The sequence below is a fragment of the Brassica oleracea genome, chromosome C2 (assembly GCF_000695525.1).
Source record: "Brassica oleracea var. oleracea cultivar TO1000 chromosome C2, BOL, whole genome shotgun sequence".
Classification (NCBI taxonomy): Eukaryota; Viridiplantae; Streptophyta; class Magnoliopsida; order Brassicales; family Brassicaceae; genus Brassica; species Brassica oleracea.
Window position 1 is genome coordinate 14,270,570 of NC_027749.1, and position 17,890 is coordinate 14,288,459.

Sequence of the window (17,890 nt, forward strand, 5' to 3'; positions counted from 1 at the left end):
ACGGCAAAGGTTTCTCGGAATATTCCGACGGCCAAAGTTCGTCGGAATATTCCGATACCTCTTTTCTCTCGGAATGTTTCCGAGGACCGTTCCATCGGAAATATCCGAGGAGATACCGACGAACAGTCCTAGGAAATGTTTCTTCGGAATGTCCTCGGAATCTTTAATTCTCAGCATTCCCTCGGAATTTTCCGAAGAAATTCCGAGAAAATTTTACTTTCCGTCGAGAAATTTCCGACGACCATTCTCGTCGGTATGTCCTCGGAATACCGTTATTCCGAGGACATACCGACGACATTTGTCGTCGGAATACCGGTGTTTTCTTGTAGTGGGTACTTGTTGGAACCTGCATGGATCAGTTGTGTAATACTTTGGAAAGTGTTCTGTTCAGAGGTAACAGATTCTTTGGGACGGTGGCTAGTGATGGGTTGACAATATGGAAGCTCCAGACGAGAAGATTTGTTGATCTAGCCAACAACAAATTACATTGAGGGACACTTGTGAACAGCCATGTATAATCTTCCAAATATATAAAAAGTATCACCTATATGAGTAACTAAAGGGTCATATATCATGTTCTGTATTGTTTGTATAACCGAAAATATCCTACTTACGTATAAATATCCGGCCCGAAAGACTACAGAATGTTTCCGGGAAGCTATGAGCTTTTTTTTTGTCAGCACCGGAAAACTATGATAATTAACACAAGATTGCGTACAAATAATATTAGAGGATAAATTTAAGTTCTAACAATATATGCCTTGTTATAAAGGGAAATTGCCAAATATAACCTAAAACTTGATTTTAAATGCAAAATTATAACTTAAATTCAATAAAATGCAAAAGTAATCTAAAAAGTAGGGGTGGGCACTTTAGTTATTTTCTCGGTTCGGTTCGGTCTGGTTAGTTCGGTTCTAGTATATTTCCAATTGAAGTAAACCATAGTTAGTTTGGTTCGGTTTGGTTTATATTCGGTTCGGTTTATATTCGGTTCGATTAGTATTTGGTTCAGTTTGTATTCGGTTCGGTTTGTTTTTTTGGATCGGTTTAATTAGATTCTTCTTATTTTAATTTTTCTAAGAGAAATTATGTTTTACAACATAAATTATGTAAACATAACTATGTGAACTAAATTCAATATAAAACTGAAACAAAAACCTTTAAAAAGTCACAAAAGTATATATAAGAATTAAAACAAATGAAAATTAACTAAAGTAAAAAAAAACCAACATCATTAGTAATGTCTCTTATATAATTAAAATTAAAAAGCTTGCAATGAATGAAATATTTTAAATCAAATATTTTGATGATTACATATTAGGTTAGAAGAATATATGTTAACCAATAAAAATGAAAAATATGTGGTTTAGTATTAGAATTTTAGTATATTGGTATTACTAATATTTTTAATTTAAATAATTACAAAAACACATCGGTTTCTCGGTTCGGTTCAGTTTAAACCGAACCGAACCGAACCATTCGGGTTAGGGAAATCTTCAACCGAATGGTTTGAAATAGACTTTGGTTCGGTTTGAATCGGTTTCGGTTCAGTTGGTTCGGTTTGACTCAGTTCAGTTCGGTTTTTTTGTCCACCCCTACTAAAAATCTAATAAAATTATAATCAGCTCCTTTATGAGCACACAAAAATATGTATGCATTTTTATAAATATAAACCTGTGATGTAGTTTTATGTGGTTTGTGAAGTCTTTTGTGGGAAAACTTTCCAAGAAGTCTTATGTGGTCTTCCGTTAGAATATTGCACAAGAAGTCTTCTCATGTAGTAAATTTCAAAAATAATTTTATATTTATAAAAAAAATATTTTTATGAGGAAATTGAAATCTTAGCATTATAAACATTTCTAAATAATTTAAATTTAGATTTAGTAAAACTGAATTGTTTTCAACATAAATAAATGAATATAGGTTGTAAGTCATGAAGGTCTTTGTTTTAAGGTTTGGTAACATATATTATAGTATTGTTTATATTTTAGGGTTATATTTTAGAATCTTATTTTTTTTGAAGAAAATTTAATTGGAAATATATGTGTTTATTTTTGTATATCAAACACTTTATAAACTGATCTTATGTTTAATGAAGTGTTTGTTGCTATTTAATTAGTTATTTGATTTAGGCTTTAGAAGATTTTTCGGGTAGTCTTCTTGGACGAATTGAATTCTTCTGAACCAAAAATATTTAACCTAATTTTATTTTTCTCTCATTATATTACGAAAAGTTACACATTCTCTCTCTCTTCTTTTCAAATGGTTGTAACAAAAATATAATATTCCTCACTCTTAAACTCTCTAACTTCTCTCTAATCTCTTTGAACTTGAAAACACCAAACTTTATATCAATTTTTCATTTTTGTCTCATGTCTTTCTCTCTAATTTATCTTGTTTTTGCAGGTTTTTCATTATATGATTTTCATCTTCCACTCCTTTAAAGGAAATCTATAAATTTTGGATATGTATATTTGTTCGTGATTGTTTTATTTATTATTTAACCATAAAAGTTTTATTTTGAAGTTTTTCTCTATTTTCAAACAATTTTAACGTTTTTGATATGCATGTTTTTCTGATTTGAAAGACTCTCGGCAGACTTCTCAGGGAGACTTCTCATAAGACTTCTAAACTGAAAATTTTAACCTAATTGGATTTTTTTTCTCGTTTTATAAAAATTTATACACATTCTCTCTCTCTTTTTCTCAAACGGTTGCAATAAAAATGTAATTTTTCTCACTCTGAAACTCTCTAACCTCTCCTTATTCTCTTTGTGCTTGAAAACACTAAACTTTATATAAATTTCTCATTTTTTGTCTCATGTCTTCTTCACTAATTTATATTGTTTTTGCAGATTTTTATTACATGTTCTCATCTTCCATTCTTTAAAGGTAGATCTATAAATTTTAAGTATGTATTTTGTGTGTTTTATATGTTAGATTCGAAAAAGTTATAGATTCGAGCTAATATGATTGTTTTATTTATTATTTAAGCATAAAATATTATTTTTGAAGTTTTTCTTTGTTTTGAAATCATTTGAACGTTTTTGGATATGCAAGTTTCTTGGCATACTTGATGAGTAGACTTCTCAAGAAGATTTTTAGAAGACTTCTTCTAATGCATTTTATGCTAGAAAACTTAGTCTTACAAAAGCAAAAATATTTAACCTAATTGGATATTTTTGTCTTCTTATATAAATGAAATTTATACATTCTCTCTTCTTTTCAAATGGTTGGAACAAAAATGTAATTTTTCTCACTCTAAAACTCTCTAACCTCTCTATAATCTCATAAAACTTGAAAACACCAAACTTATATCAATTCTTCATTTTTTGTATTAAATCTTTCTCACTAATTTATCTTGTTTTTCAGGTTTTTCATTACATGATTCTCATCTTCTACTTCTTTAAAGGTAGATCTGTAAATTTTGGATATGTATTTTTGTGTGTTTTGTATGTTAGATTCGAAAAAGTTATGGATTCAACCAAATGTGAGTGTTTTTTTTTATTATTTAAGCATAATTTGTTTTTTTGAAGTTTTTCACTGTTTTGAAGTCATTTGAACGTTTTTGTATATACATGTTTTTCAGATATGGAAGACTTCTCGATAGACTTCACGAGCAGACTTCTCAGAAAACTTATAGCATAAAATGCATTAGAAGACTTCTTCCGAACCAAAAATATTTAACCTAATTGGATTTTAGTTCTCTTTTATGGTTAGAATACTCTTGTTTTGGCAGTTTATATAATATTGTAAATAATAGATTTACTTTATCTCTAATTATTAAAAAAAATATTTTTTAATGCTTGTTTCATTTATTCAAGTTCTTCTTATCATAAGTCTTCATTGTAAATCTAACAAAGATTATGGTTGTGAAAATTAAAAGGGAGGCTTATAGAATATAACAGTTGACACAAGTTAAACATAACAATAAGTTCATGACCCAATAATATAAGTTCCAAAACATAACAAACATAACAATAAGTTTATAACATAGTGATATAAGCAAGCTCGGCCGCTTCATTTCAAACCTTATCACATTGTCCAATACATACGTTATGTGTATTTATGTCTCATTGACTGCAAACATTGATCATCATGATGTAAATAGAAATCAAAAGTGTGTTGTCAGAGAAAATGCTTCTGCGGATTTTGGTAGTTTTGGAAAGGTTTGTGATGACTATGAAGTCATCACATAATACTATGAAGCAATTACAGCTGTTGAAGAGTGAAACCATTAATTATGGTGATGTATTCAATGGCAAGAAGGAACTAATAGTGAAATTACACAAGTTTTTCAGTGATTGACAAAACCTTGCCTCAAAATTCAAAAAAACCCCAATGTTAGCTTTGGCGAAAAGGCTGCTATGGTATATCGATAGATGCATTTTACATAACTATGTAGAAGAATCCGATCCAATATACTCTTTGGTTGAATGATTGAATGCCCTGAGCTCAGTCTGCTGTTCTCTCTAACTCACTAACTCTCTTCTCTCGTGTGTTTACAGATCACGACTCCACTCATTCACAAGAATAAAGAAACTACAAGAAATCTCAAAAAAGAACAACACACATAAGCTTTTAGAGTTTCTATGACTTTTGGTACATTTTCTTCAGGATCAGTGTCTAGAAATTGCTATATCTAGTGCTTACGCGAGCTCAAGATTTGCCAACAATGGCGTACAAATTTGTACAAAGAAAGAGATGGTAGAAAAGTTGTTATAATTCTGTTATAATCATCTGCATCTCTTCCCATATTTATATCAGCCAACCTCTTGATGTTGGGCTTCTCATTAATCAGTTGAGGTCCATTTACTTGTCTTGCTTTCATTTGGTCTCAAGTCACTAGGTCCATCAGCCGATATGAGGCCACTACAGCAGCAGAGCCCAAAGGATTGAACATCCCAGTCAGTAGCTTGCCATTCTCACACTATATAAATATATATATAGTAGAGCCTCTATAAATTAATAATCGACAATTTAATAATCTTTATAAATTAATAAATTTTGCCGGTTCCAAGTTGGACCGGTTCAAAGTTTGATACAAATAGATAAAATAATAAGATAATATTTTTTAGAAAATTCTATGTAAATATATGGTCCAATTAAAATTATAAATTAATAATTTATATGTATACATATTTTATATAAGTAACAACATATTATTATATTGTTTGTTTTAAATTCACAATTGAATCATCTTTATATTTTCTTAGCACTTAATATATATTTGATGAGATTTAGTAATATTATATATAAATATATATTATATACACTAAATAATATAATAAAAATAATATAAATTTCAAATTTCAAATTTCAAAAAATAACAATTAATGTCTATACACTAAAATCAAATATTATTCTATCTTAGAATAAATATATTTTAAAATAAGAAATCTAAATAAATTTTTTTTAATAAATTAATATCTCTATAAATTAATAAAATTTCAATGTCCCAACATTATTAATTTATAGAGGTTTTACTGTACTTAGTAAATAAAAGAATTCTTACTAAAAGTTTTACTATCTATTGAAACGTAGTTGTGCTGTATCCGAGCTTAATCAACTGACTCGGTGATTTAAAGTTATTCTTCTATGTTTTTGGTATAAAAAAAAAACATATTATTCACCACTCACGTTAACTTATTTACATTAATGTTACTAACTCCTTTTTGGACCTCTCAGAAGCTATTTTAACTTTTGTTTTTTTGATTAACTTGAGGGTATCCAGGCCCGTGGAAAGGCTAAGACTAATCCTTAAAGCGAAGTGCAATCTACGGATAGACCATCCAGGCATTCAAATGAACCCTAAAGCATTGATCTATATTTGTGTTAAGTAACCAGGACAATTATGACTTAGTTTTACGCAGCCCGGGTCGTGTTAGCGTCTCAAACCCGCCTCCTTACCACCACACCACAATCACCGGTCGCTATTTTAATTACTTATACGGTGGCAGAACCGAGAGAAGAAAGAATGCAAGCCCCGGAGTCAAACTTGTGTGCACGGAGCATAGCAAAATTTTGTCTCTAAAACGTGTTATATGCACATAAAATTTAAACTGAATTTTATAATTTATGATTAAATGAAAATACACGTTGATGAGGTTGCTTGTTGGAGAGAATGCTTATTTTGTTTTTCAAGATATGATGAATATTAGGTTCGTGATAACAAACAATACTTAGTTTCGCGATAACAAACAATACTTTATATGCACATTTGGCCATGTAATTATTATGACATACGGCTATGGTCTATGTGGCTATGTAAAATCCCAGTTTCAAGCCTCCTCCGTCTGTTCACACGAGCGATCAGATCATCAGCTCTCTGGTGTAGTGAATCCATCTGCATCGGACTAAGCTTACGCCTTTTACCATCTTCGTGTCTCGGTCTATCCATATTCTCTTTTGTTAACTGTTGACATCCGATTCCCATCTTCATGTTTGCACAAGACCACAAGTCACAAGAATTGTTTCTTACAGTTATGCACTCTTTGCGTAACTCGCTAGTTGAAAGAACAGATCTTGATCTAGAAAACATTGATTCTCCAATGAGGGTGATCACGATGATATTTGTGAGAAGGAATAAGACCTTGGGGGTTGACATGTAAGTAATCACTCTAGAGATAGTTGATATGAAAAATCTGAGAGAAACTTGAAGCCAAAACGGGCTAACAAAAACTATAACACAAACAACAACTACAATAAACGGCAAGAATAGGCGGTCGAGCAACTTAAGAGATGACTTCTTGTTATATTGGGACTCTTGCATGGCCACTACCGGTTCAAGGTATGCCTTAAGTAAACAAGGTTTAGTTAAAATAAGATGGAATATTGAAGAAGCAACTAGAGGAAACTTAGAGCTAAAGGGTGAGAGTCTGGCTGAACTTGAAATGACTCGATTACTTTCGGAAGATATTTATAGTGCGTGCTTGCATGCTATGCAGTTTGAGATTTTATATAAGTTTAAGGGTTCTTACTCGTTAAGATTAAACTAATCACATGCTTCAGACATATATTTTACTTAATTAATTTAGCTTTTTACGTAACCATGTGGGTATGAGAGAACTTTCGAATTATTAACTGCTTTATCCACTATTTTAAGTCTGTTATATTTCACCAACTTTGTTTTTCTTATGCATAATTAATTGGATATAAAGGTTAGAAAGAACCAAACCTAAAAGTTTAACAGCACGTTGAGAAGCAATTCTCAAAATGTTCTACTTTTTCGGCGGGACAGAACTTAGTTCCAGACGCGAACCTTTAAATTAACCCCACCATTTAGAACCAATCAAAGTGACACATAAATTATTAATTAAAAAGTATTAAATTAAATAAAAAATAGCTACAAAAAATAAAAACGCTAATTTTAACGACGCTAACGCTTCCAGTTAAACCCTAAACCCTAAATCTTAAATTCTAAACCCTACGTCCTAAATTCTAAACCCAAATCCAAACCCCTAAACCCAAACCCTATGCCCTAAACCCTAATCCTAGACCCTAAACCCAAATTATATACTCTAAACCCAAAACTAGACTATAAACCTAAACTCTATACCCTAAACCTAAGTCCTAGATCCTAAACAAAAACCGTAAACCTTAAACCCAAATTATATACCTTAAACCTAAAACCTTAACCATAAGTCCAAACGGTAATCCTAAACCCAAACCGTAAATCCTAAACCCAAAACCTGTACCCAAAACCCAAACCCTAGACCTAAAACCCAAACGGTAAATCCTAAACCCAAACCCCAAACTTAGATGCTATAGGGTTTGGGTTAAGGTTTACGGTTTGAGTTTAGGATCTAAGACTTGGGTTTAGGGTATATGGTTTAGGTTTATAGTCTATTTTTGGGTTTAAAGTATATAATTTGGGTTTAGGGTCTAAGATTAGGGTTTATGATATAGGATTTGGGTTTAGGGGTTTGGATTTGAGTTTAAAATTTAGGGTATAGGGTTTAGAATTTAAGATTTAGAGTTTAGAGTTTCTCTGGAAGCGTTAGCGTCATTAAAATTAACAATTTTTTTTTAGCTATTTTTTATTTAATTTAATATTTTTTTAATTAATAATATATTTGTTATTTTGATTGGTCGTGGGGTGAATTTAAACGCGAAATAACTGCACGTCGAAGTAAACGTGCCATGTCTTTTGCTCCCAGCTATCACGCGATAACATATATTAATACGCGTGGAATCGAAAGTTTATAGAGTATAAAACAAAAGAAATTACCGGTCTTTTCTATGAAACTTCTTTCATGATAGGAACTCGAGTAAATTTACTAACTCGTTAACGATTTTCCCGTGGCATCTACAGCATGTCTTATTTTTTTCAACAATAACCATACTAATTTCGATGGAAACAAGGGTTCATAAATTTTCTGAATCCCTACGCTTAAAAATCTCTGAAAAGTCTACTGTAAAACTGAATAATGAAAGCACTACTCTAAAAGTAAGCATCCAGATCCAATATACACTATAAGAAATATCTGCATAAGTATGACAATGAAAATGCTACCATAGAGCTTTCGTACTATTTCCATAAATACTATGTTAGCTGCATGTATAATAGACTCCTTTATTGTAGCATTTTATATATGCTATGATAAATAGACATATTGTAACGTTAATCGTCATGTATACGTTAGTCTTTTAAAGCATATGATTGGTGATGTAAAATATTTTATAATGACATAGATGCATTTCTATAATTTTTATAATTTTTTTTAATTAATAAATCAGAAAATTTAATAAAAATATAAATTACAATATTTTTAGCAAATAAAATTGATATATTATTACCATTAGTTTATAAATTAAATATGGTTTACAAATAATAATCTTTACATTAATTCATTAGATGAGTAATGACACAAAGAGATTACAAGTTTTGGATGAATTAAAATCTAGTAATCTAGGGAGGTTATTAAAGGAGATGCTAAAGAGAGCCACAGAAAGGCAAAATAAGACTCTCCAAAGCAAATGAAGGTTTAATATGTTCAACTTGGAACATGATTAAAGCTTGGCATTGTACTATTTAAGAACAACACTATTGTCTCAGGAGTTCGCGACTTGAAACTTGATGTTAGAATCTGCACCAAGAGAAAAGATATGTGAACACAGAAGATGAGGCAGTAAGCTGAGGTCGATTTCCTTCTGAAACATTGAACACATAAGATGAGGACCTCCCATCAACAGCTCGCATGGCAGAGACAGATTGGACCAACAGCAGAAACCCAAATCTAACTCGACCCATCAAACAGCCTGATTCCCAGGACGCCATGGTGGATGCTTCGAAGATAGAAACTGTAACACCCCCGAACCGTCCTAGACATATGGTCGATCAACCTGGTAACAATCAAACAAGAACATGACCGATCGACCGTCCAACATCCAGGGTTAGAGATGAATGAGCCAACCGACCAGCCAACAATCAAACAAGAACATGGCTAACCATTCAACCCAACACCATAGTCCGGAAGCGCTACGTGACGAGTTAGGAACGATTCGGTCAGAGTCACAAAATTTACTCCACGACGTAGACCAGTTCATCCGCTAACTCGTCCCGCTGCGTCAAGACACAAGACTTTGCAACCCGTATCTAGAGTTAGCGTTTTCCGTTAGATCGAGGCCTAACGCTTTCCAACCCGTACCACGACCTAACGTTGTGTTAGACCGGACTAGTCAAATATCATAGTACTCATGAATCGCATATAAAACAATTACTTTTATTGATTTAGAAAATATTTCATACATTGAATAATTCAAGACTGGGCCTGGCCTAATGCCAAATCGAGTCAACATAACACAATTCAAAATACCCTTTACAAAAGGCATGCAAATCTACACCGGCGGTCTTAACCTCCAGCACCAAAGTATCCGATCATCTTTACCTAAAGCGACCTGCAAAAAGGACAACAAAGTTGGATGAGTGATCTAGTATTACTCAGTGAGCTGGCGGCCTCTACCCACAACCTAGACTCTAACCCGGACAACCCAAAATAAAAATCAATCTAGCCCTATCATGCAATCAAAGCTAAGGCTAAGCAAACCGTTACTAAGTTAGACTTGGCCTCCTGCCATGATCTAGCTTCAAGTAACGGGAACCTGCATTAAAGCAAGTCAACAACCAACCCCAAATTAACCATATATACACCTGAGTTCAGTACTCATGTAGTGTTAGACACTTACACTATACAAGTATCATTAAGTGGTCGACCAACAATCAGACAAGAACATGATCGGCCAACCAATAATACCACATAGATTTAATATTCACCACCCTTCACAAGCAATCACTCATATAGGCCAACGTTAGGCATACACTAACGAAATACACACCAAGCCTAGTCCGGTACCTAAGCCAGAATTAGGACTTAATGTCAGAAACCTGCAAGACAAACAATCAACAACCAAACACAATCACAATAATAATATACTAACTACCAATGACTCGATCTAACTCGTAACACCGTATATCGGTGCTACGCTAACTCAAGGGTTCCATAACCCTCTACGACACTCTAACACAACACGACACACTACCCCGAGAAATGGTGACTTAGTGTTCATCCTCTCTATCGACAATATCCTATCTTCCTACCACAAAGTCCAGAAGAAGGAAATTTCAACCGACCGCGGCCCACTGTCCATCGGGTCACCGCGCGACAGTCCACAGTCCTTTGGGTCACTGCCACATTACACCGTCGTGTAATACTCAGCCATAGGCCATGACCCCGTCTATCTGAGTCTTCCCGATCCAGCGAATAAGGGGTTTCCTTGAACCCGCTGAATATGAGGGCGAGGAAGCACTAGTCCAACCCAAAACATGCCTAGCATGGGCGGGTTTCGCACCTGCTGTCGGCATAACACTCGACACACAATCCCTAGGAAAGAGCTAAAGAACAAGACTCCTACCGAAAACTAAACAATACTTAGGAGTCTACGACACTATCCACTAATACTTGTAGTCTAGCCTATATGGCATAGGACCCATAGTACCAACAATACAAACTAGGAGATCGGCCTATATGGCCAAAGATCCCCTAAACAACAACAACATCACAAAACAACTCAACCAGTTAGTCACTCCCTTACCAAGAGATGACTAACCTCAATCAACAAGATTAATTAAACGAGCAAGAATTTAATTAAATCTACTCAATCAATCTACTCAATCAAACCGTTACCCAGATAGTTCGGCCTCCTGCTACGACACTATCTTTAAAGATAACAGGAACCTGCACTCAACCATATCAACACGCAAGAATATAAATCATGATGCATCCTAGTCTTAGTCAGGTTATTATCTCAGTCTTAATTCCATTTCATCTCAGCTAGCCCGTGCTAAACTGAGTCCATAAATAAAATAACCCTAAGGACTCTACCATGCAACAGTGTGACCATTCTACTCTATATGCAACTCGATCTAACCTAAGCTCCAAGTGGAACTCAAACAAAACCAACTCACAAAACTACCCTAAATTTCAAGTGGAATTCAAACAAGCCAACTCACAGTGTTCTAGGCGAGAAGCAGCTGGTTGATCAGAGAGCCAAAACCCAAGATGAACGTCTCGACTGGACTGGACTGAACTGATCTCGACTTCGACAGACCCTCGGCTTGATCATATAGACCCTAACAGGTCTGGACGGACTGATCTGGACTCAAACAGACCCTCCTTTAGCTCCTGGACAGTTCTCTGAACTTCTCGGCGGAGTATCGAGCAAAACTTCGACTGATCTGAACCCGTGGAACTGAACTAACTCTGGACAGCACCTCCACTTGATCATCAAAGGAACTGACTGGCCTGGACATCACCTCCATTTGGACAGAGCTTCCGTGTCACAATCATAGAGAATCATCGATTGGACAGAACTTGGCCTTCTCAATGGAGTATCGGTCTTCAGAACTCGACTATACTCTAGAATCGATCACTTCCTCTCTCTCTCTCTCTCTCTCTCTCTCTCTCTCTCTCTCTCTAGCCACGTTGATTTGCTTCCCATCTGATCTGATCTTCACTTGATTGACTTTCAGTTGGATAAAATCTTCCCTAAGCGTTGACTCGAAATTAGTAGAGAACTGACCTCGAAATCTCTCTAAAACTCTCGAAAAAGATCGGAAACTCTTGCTTTCTTTTTTTACTTTTCTCTCACGTTTTTAACTTGGTTTGGACAGGTCTGTATGTGAAGAAATGATTTGGGATCGTTGGGTATTTATAGGAGTCAGCAACCAATCAGCTTCAGGTTGGTGGAAGCCTGTGTGTCGCTCCGCATGGCTCTGGACGCATGCGCAGCGGCACCTCGTGCTCCACATGGCTGGCTGCCAGTGTCAGCCTCATGCAGGACGACAAACCTCCTACCACATGTCAGGATGCATGCCTGGAGTGCATGCAAGACGCCACACCAGTACACACATGTCGATCAACATGCTTCGGTTGCATGTGCGGAGACACCTCATGCTTGGTCGATCCACCTCGTGTTCCACATGTCAGTTCGCATGCTCCTGCTTCATGCACGGCCACACCTCGAGCTTCTGTAGACACTAAGATTGCTGAAAAAGTTGACACCACGTTCTGAACCCATGCAACGAGCCACCTCGAGCTTCTCGGGTCATTCGTCTGATTTCTGTCCTTCTGGCAAATTTTTGATCCGCGATTAACCCCGAATATTTTTCTTCTCCTGTTCTGATGAGCTGAATATTTTTAATAAACTCCAATCTGAATTCTGACCTTGGCGGTAAAAATTTCCTAATCCTTCGGCTTCATCGAAAACTTTCATAATACCAAAATTAGGGGTTTCGTCCAATTTTGGGTTTTTCCGCCGTGCTTGCTTCCCGTCCTGCTTAATTTCCATCCTGCTTCCAATGTCTTTGAAATAATATTCCGCTGATACGAAGTTTCGCAGAACACTTTGTGCTGAAGAAACGTCGTCTTCTAAAACCTCGAGTTTCTAGAACGTCGTGCTTCCAAAAATGTGATGCTTCCAAAAAATCCTTCTGATCAATCTAAAACATTGTCTAATCATGGTTGAGAAGCTTATTCGACTCATGGTTCACCCACGATCACTTCTTCGCCCACCTCGTATTTTAAAACTTTTCGATCGATCCTTATCGCCTGCAATTCGACCACCACAAAGATACTCGACCATTCTCTGTTTTTTTAAGGGTTTCTACAGAAACTGTGGAGAAGTCTCTGGCGAAACTCTCAGACATCGATTTTGACTGAAAATCAAATCGAGGAAGTTCGAACAAAGCAACTGGTGAAGGAGACATGGGAGGCAGCAAGCAGACTGACCAACGCGATGAAGCTCCGGCGTACCCTTTGAGGAGAATATGACCCAGATCACCTAAGGTCAAACTTTAGATATACTTTCAAAATGGCGCCTCCTATTCCAATCCAGCCAGCTAAGACCTCTCCATCACTCCGAGGAAGATGGGTACACATCTTGAATCTGGTTTGGTTCACTGGATCCAGCCGCAATCTGACAAAAAACTAGAAATGATGAAACAAGAAGAAAGAGCTATATATTTTAACACAATAAAATATGTTTAATTGTTTATAATCAGATTTTTATCATTTTTAAGTAATCCAAAGACTTCTCTCTAAACTACATATATCGTCGCTTCTATATACATGTGTTCTATAAAATTTTAAATGGTAAATTCGGCTAAAGATGTGATTCAGGGTGTAATATATTTTCAAAAACTATTATTTTCGTTTTTCTATTTTTTTATAACTGTGGTGTGATTCCAAAAGCTTTCTATGCCCAAAAACTAATCATCACAAAGTCCATAAAAATCCAAATTTATTGCCACTTAAAACGTTTATGGTTAACCAAGGAGTATCAAACCCATGGCGGAAACTCCAGATTGAGTCTTCTGATCCATCATCATCTTTAATTTTGAAAAGGCATATAGAAAGTGTGTCAAATCAATCATACTTTTTTTTGAACACTACAATCATAATCTTTTATGATTCATTTGACATAGTTTATGTACCTTTTCAAAATGAAGAAATGATAGAGCAAAGAGAACGAAAATAACAGTTTTAGATCAATCACTAGATAACGTATTATCGTAATAATTTATATGATTCTTTTGTTTATTAAATGATTATTGTACCTTACGCATAAATTTAGCTTTGTATTTCTTCTCATCATATGAATTTCATAGATAACAGAATTCATAATGTTCATAAATCACTACGAGTTTACGCAAATTTTTATATGTTTTCAGTTCATATTTAATCCGCCCACAGAACATCTAGTAGCTTATTTTGTATTACGCAAAAAGACAATATAACTAGGTGGAAATATGGAATGAAGATTGATCTTATCCACTTGAGATATAAGGAAAAAGAAAACATGCGAGTACACAAAGTGATCGACGTGCGTTTTATATCTTCAGACAACGTGTCGCATCATTACCATGCAATGATGCCACTCTGTACTCCTGATCCTCGTGTCTTCACGCTTTGTCTCATCACCGTTTAGCTCGAAATCCAATTTTAAATTCTCTTAGTTGTATTTATATATAACGCAGAAGCAAATGGCCGAGGAGAGGAGAGTACGTATCCCGTTAATGTGTATTGTGTTTTGATCGAAGATGGAATTGATAAACGATTTCTTCAATCTAACTGCACCTTTCTTTACTTTCTTTGGTCTTTGCTTCTTCTTGCCACCTTTTTATTTCTTCAAGTTCGTGCAGTCTATCTTCTCGACAATTTTCTCTGAAAATCTATATGGGAAAGTGGTTCTCATCACTGGTGCTTCCTCCGGGATCGGCGAGGTTTGGTTATAATGCATTTACTCTAAAATTTTAGATCTAAGAAAGGAATACTATTTTTTTCGGCAATTTTATCGAATCACTTTTTAAGTTTTGATCACAAAAAAAAACACCAAAATAGTTTTTTTCTATTTTGAATTTTTTTAAAATTTGAAACCCTATCCCCAAAATCTAACTCCTTAAATTTAAATCTAAATTCTCTAGAATAAAAATATATTTTTACTTTTTAATAAACTTATTTTGGTCATTTTTTTCAGACAAAATTTTTAAAAAAGTTATCCAAAATTTCTCCCTTTTTTTTTTCAAAAGAAAGGAATACTATTTGTCTATTCATTTGTGTACATAACTATATATTATTATTATTATCACCAGCAATTGGCATATGAGTACGCAAGTAAAGGTGCATGTTTGGCTCTGACTGCCCGAAGGAAGAACCGTCTAGAGGAAGTGGCAGAGATTGCTCGTGAAGTTGGATCCCCTAATGTTGTCACAGTTCACGCTGATGTTTCCAAACCTGATGATTGTAGACGAATCGTCGATGAGACCATCTCCCATTTTGGCAGATGTAAGTCAGCAAAACCACCACACCATGCTGACTAGTTCCTTCGTGGCCAAACCATCTCTTTTAGTTACCATTCACAAGTTTTAGGTCCACCAGTTTCCTAGAAAATCAGAAAAAAAACAGAAATATTTTTTCCAGACTTATTTATCTCAAGAATATATCAGTAAATCTGTTTTTGTTTCATTTGTTATTGATTTTATTTGAACCTGCAGTGGATCATCTTGTAAACAATGCTGGAATAATGCAGATTTCAATGTTCGAAAACATTGAAGAAATAACTAGGACAAGAGCAGTTATGGTAATGTTACACTTATCGTGATTAATAGGATCCAATCTTTCTAACTATTATTTTTAATTAGAATACAGACTAATCTATTTTTGTACCAGGATACTAACTTTTGGGGATCGGTTTATACAACTCGTGCTGCGCTTCCGTACCTTCGACAAAGCAATGGTAAGATTGTGGCCATGTCGTCCTCTGCGGCCTGGCTAACCGCCCCAAGGATGAGCTTTTATAATGTAAGTTACTATATAAACACATCTCTCATGATTAGTAAAGCTGCTTTGCTGGACGTACTCGTCGTTATACCTACGTTAATTGTGAGGAATTGTTACGTGATTATGTTAACTAGGCTAGCAAAGCCGCTTTGTTGAACTTCTTCGAGACGTTGAGGATTGAGCTTGGCAGCGATGTACACATTACAATCGTCACACCTGGTTATATTGAATCTGAACTCACACAAGGCAAGTACTTCTCTGGTGAAGGCGAGCTAGTAGTCAACCAAGACATTAGAGATGTAAGTCAAGGCTAACTCCTTAATCTACATGTACATTGATGAATAATTTTGACTTGTGTCGTTGTTGATAGAATGCTCATTTGCCAAATTAGGTTCAAATTGGAGCATTTCCGGTAACATCGGTATCAGGTTGTGCCAAGGGGATAGTGAAAGGTGTGTGTAGGAAACAGAGATACGTGACCGAACCATCGTGGTTTAAGGTGACGTACCTTTGGAAAGTGTTTTGTCCGGAACTGATCGAGTGGGGTTGCAGATTGCTGTTCTTGTCCGGACATGGTACGTCGGAGGAAAATGCACTCAACAAGAAGATCTTGGACATACCTGGTGTACGTAGTGCTCTATACCCTGAATCTATCAGAACGCCAGAAATCAAGTCGGAGTAGAGTGAGGTTGATACTTAATAAGTGTCTCATATAGTGGAGCCATGTTTTGTAAATGGACTTTGTTTATGCATATGTTAGTACGATGTAACTGTTTGTTTATGTCTATAAGAATAAGTGAATTGTCACTACAAGAAAATTACTTTTAGCCACAACTTGTCCACAAACTTTTCGTGGACAGTATAAATAGCTACAAAATCTCTCCAAAATTAGCTGCAACCTGCAAAATCTAAAATTTGTGGCCATCTGTTGTTTTTTTGTCGCTCTACAGCAGCAAAAATAACCTTCGTGGCTTGTGGATATACATTTCCACAAAAATCTTTCGCAAGATTCATGGCTTTTGTATCCACAACTTTACTCGCGGATAACCATTTTTATATAGCTACAAAATGTACTTTGTTGCTATCTTGAAGATAAAGAGCCACAATAAGCTTCAAAATACATTGCGAACCAATATTATCTGTAAATTTCCACAGAATTTTTCGTTGACATTTTTGCTGCAAACTTATATCAATCGTAGCTATCCATTAGAAATAAAATTTTAAATAATTGCATGTGATCACAAATGTGGTTGTGGTTATAATATTTAAAAGATATAATGTTAAGAAAATCTCTTTACGATAATTAAAGAGATTATAATGTTAAGAAAATCTCTTTACGATAATTAAATAATTGCATGTTCAAATCTGGTTCCATAATTAATTACATTAACTATCTATACGCTTGTATTAAGATTTACGATAATATGTTATATATTTTTTACTTTTTTTTAGGTTACAGGGAGAACATATCTTTAATTTACCAAAGAAAAAGATAAGATTCTTTAAAAAAAAAAATTGAAGATACAAAGTACAACAACTTCACATAGCACTAGGCATTTCAATTCTCGGTTTGCTTCATGGTTTGGCTCTTCGGTTCTAAAGTTTTAGAATCTATTAATATCAAATATTTTGGGTTTTCAGATAATTTTAAATATTTTGGATAAAAATTATTTTAGTAATTTAATTTTTTGGGTATTTTGACTTATAAATAATTTTAAGTTGTTTTTTATTTTAAAAATAAATATAATTAATATTTATAAATATATAAAATATATTATAGAAATTTGGGTATTTATTTGGCTCTGGGTTTGGTTCGAATTCGGTTTTGTTTTTTCTGGTTTAATAGATATATATAGGATCCACTAATATAACTGATTGGGTTCAAACACGAACTTCTCGAACCGAACTTCGTTTTTTATTTAGTTTAATTTGGTTCTTTGGTTCCAGATAAATGTGTCAAAGACTAGTTGCATCAATTATAACAGGCTCAGAAAATAATTGTTTTAAATATTTAAGAAGTAGCAGTAGTCTAGCATCATAACTACAAAAATA

The 17,890-nt window shown here is 34.5% G+C and overlaps 3 protein-coding genes across 3 annotated transcripts in view; 2 read left to right on the forward strand and 1 right to left on the reverse strand.

Moving 5' to 3' along the window:
• Window positions 1-432, forward strand: part of LOC106326666 (11-beta-hydroxysteroid dehydrogenase-like 6) — a 3,512-nt gene extending 3,080 nt beyond the window's left edge. Inside the window, exon 8 of the mRNA XM_013764580.1 lies at window positions 330-432. Coding sequence (XP_013620034.1) covers window positions 330-432 — 103 coding nt within the window. The remainder of the gene's footprint in view (window positions 1-329) is intronic.
• A 5,802-nt stretch (window positions 433-6,234) lies between these two features.
• LOC106323516 lies at window positions 6,235-9,279 on the reverse strand. Its single transcript, XM_013761625.1, has 2 exons — window positions 9,182-9,279; window positions 6,235-6,862 (listed from the first exon to the last, which is right to left on the reverse strand). Exons 1-2 carry the CDS (start codon window positions 9,277-9,279, stop codon window positions 6,235-6,237), a joined length of 726 nt encoding a protein of 241 aa, XP_013617079.1.
• A 5,200-nt stretch (window positions 9,280-14,479) lies between these two features.
• Window positions 14,480-16,575, forward strand: LOC106325848 (11-beta-hydroxysteroid dehydrogenase 1B). Its single transcript, XM_013763898.1, has 6 exons — window positions 14,480-14,781; window positions 15,151-15,343; window positions 15,553-15,638; window positions 15,728-15,859; window positions 15,973-16,137; window positions 16,230-16,575. Exons 1-6 carry the CDS (start codon window positions 14,599-14,601, stop codon window positions 16,518-16,520), a joined length of 1,050 nt encoding a protein of 349 aa, XP_013619352.1. The 5' UTR covers window positions 14,480-14,598; the 3' UTR covers window positions 16,521-16,575.
• Window positions 16,576-17,890: the final 1,315 nt, after the last annotated feature.

Bases quoted from the DNA above. Each gene is read 5' to 3' on its own strand.
- LOC106323516 (XM_013761625.1), bottom strand. From the start codon at position 9,279: ATGGCGTCCTGGGAATCAGGCTGTTTGATGGGTCGAGTTAGATTTGGG. The intron at 6,863-9,181 runs GTCCTCATCTTA...CTCACCCTTTAG, and splicing joins ATGCGAGCTGTTGATGGGAG to CTCTAAGTTTCCTCTAGTTG.
- LOC106325848 (XM_013763898.1), top strand. From the start codon at position 14,599: ATGGAATTGATAAACGATTTCTTCAATCTAACTGCACCTTTCTTTACT. The intron at 14,782-15,150 runs GTTTGGTTATAA...TATTATCACCAG, and splicing joins CTTCCTCCGGGATCGGCGAG to CAATTGGCATATGAGTACGC. The intron at 15,639-15,727 runs GTAATGTTACAC...TTTTTGTACCAG, and splicing joins CTAGGACAAGAGCAGTTATG to GATACTAACTTTTGGGGATC.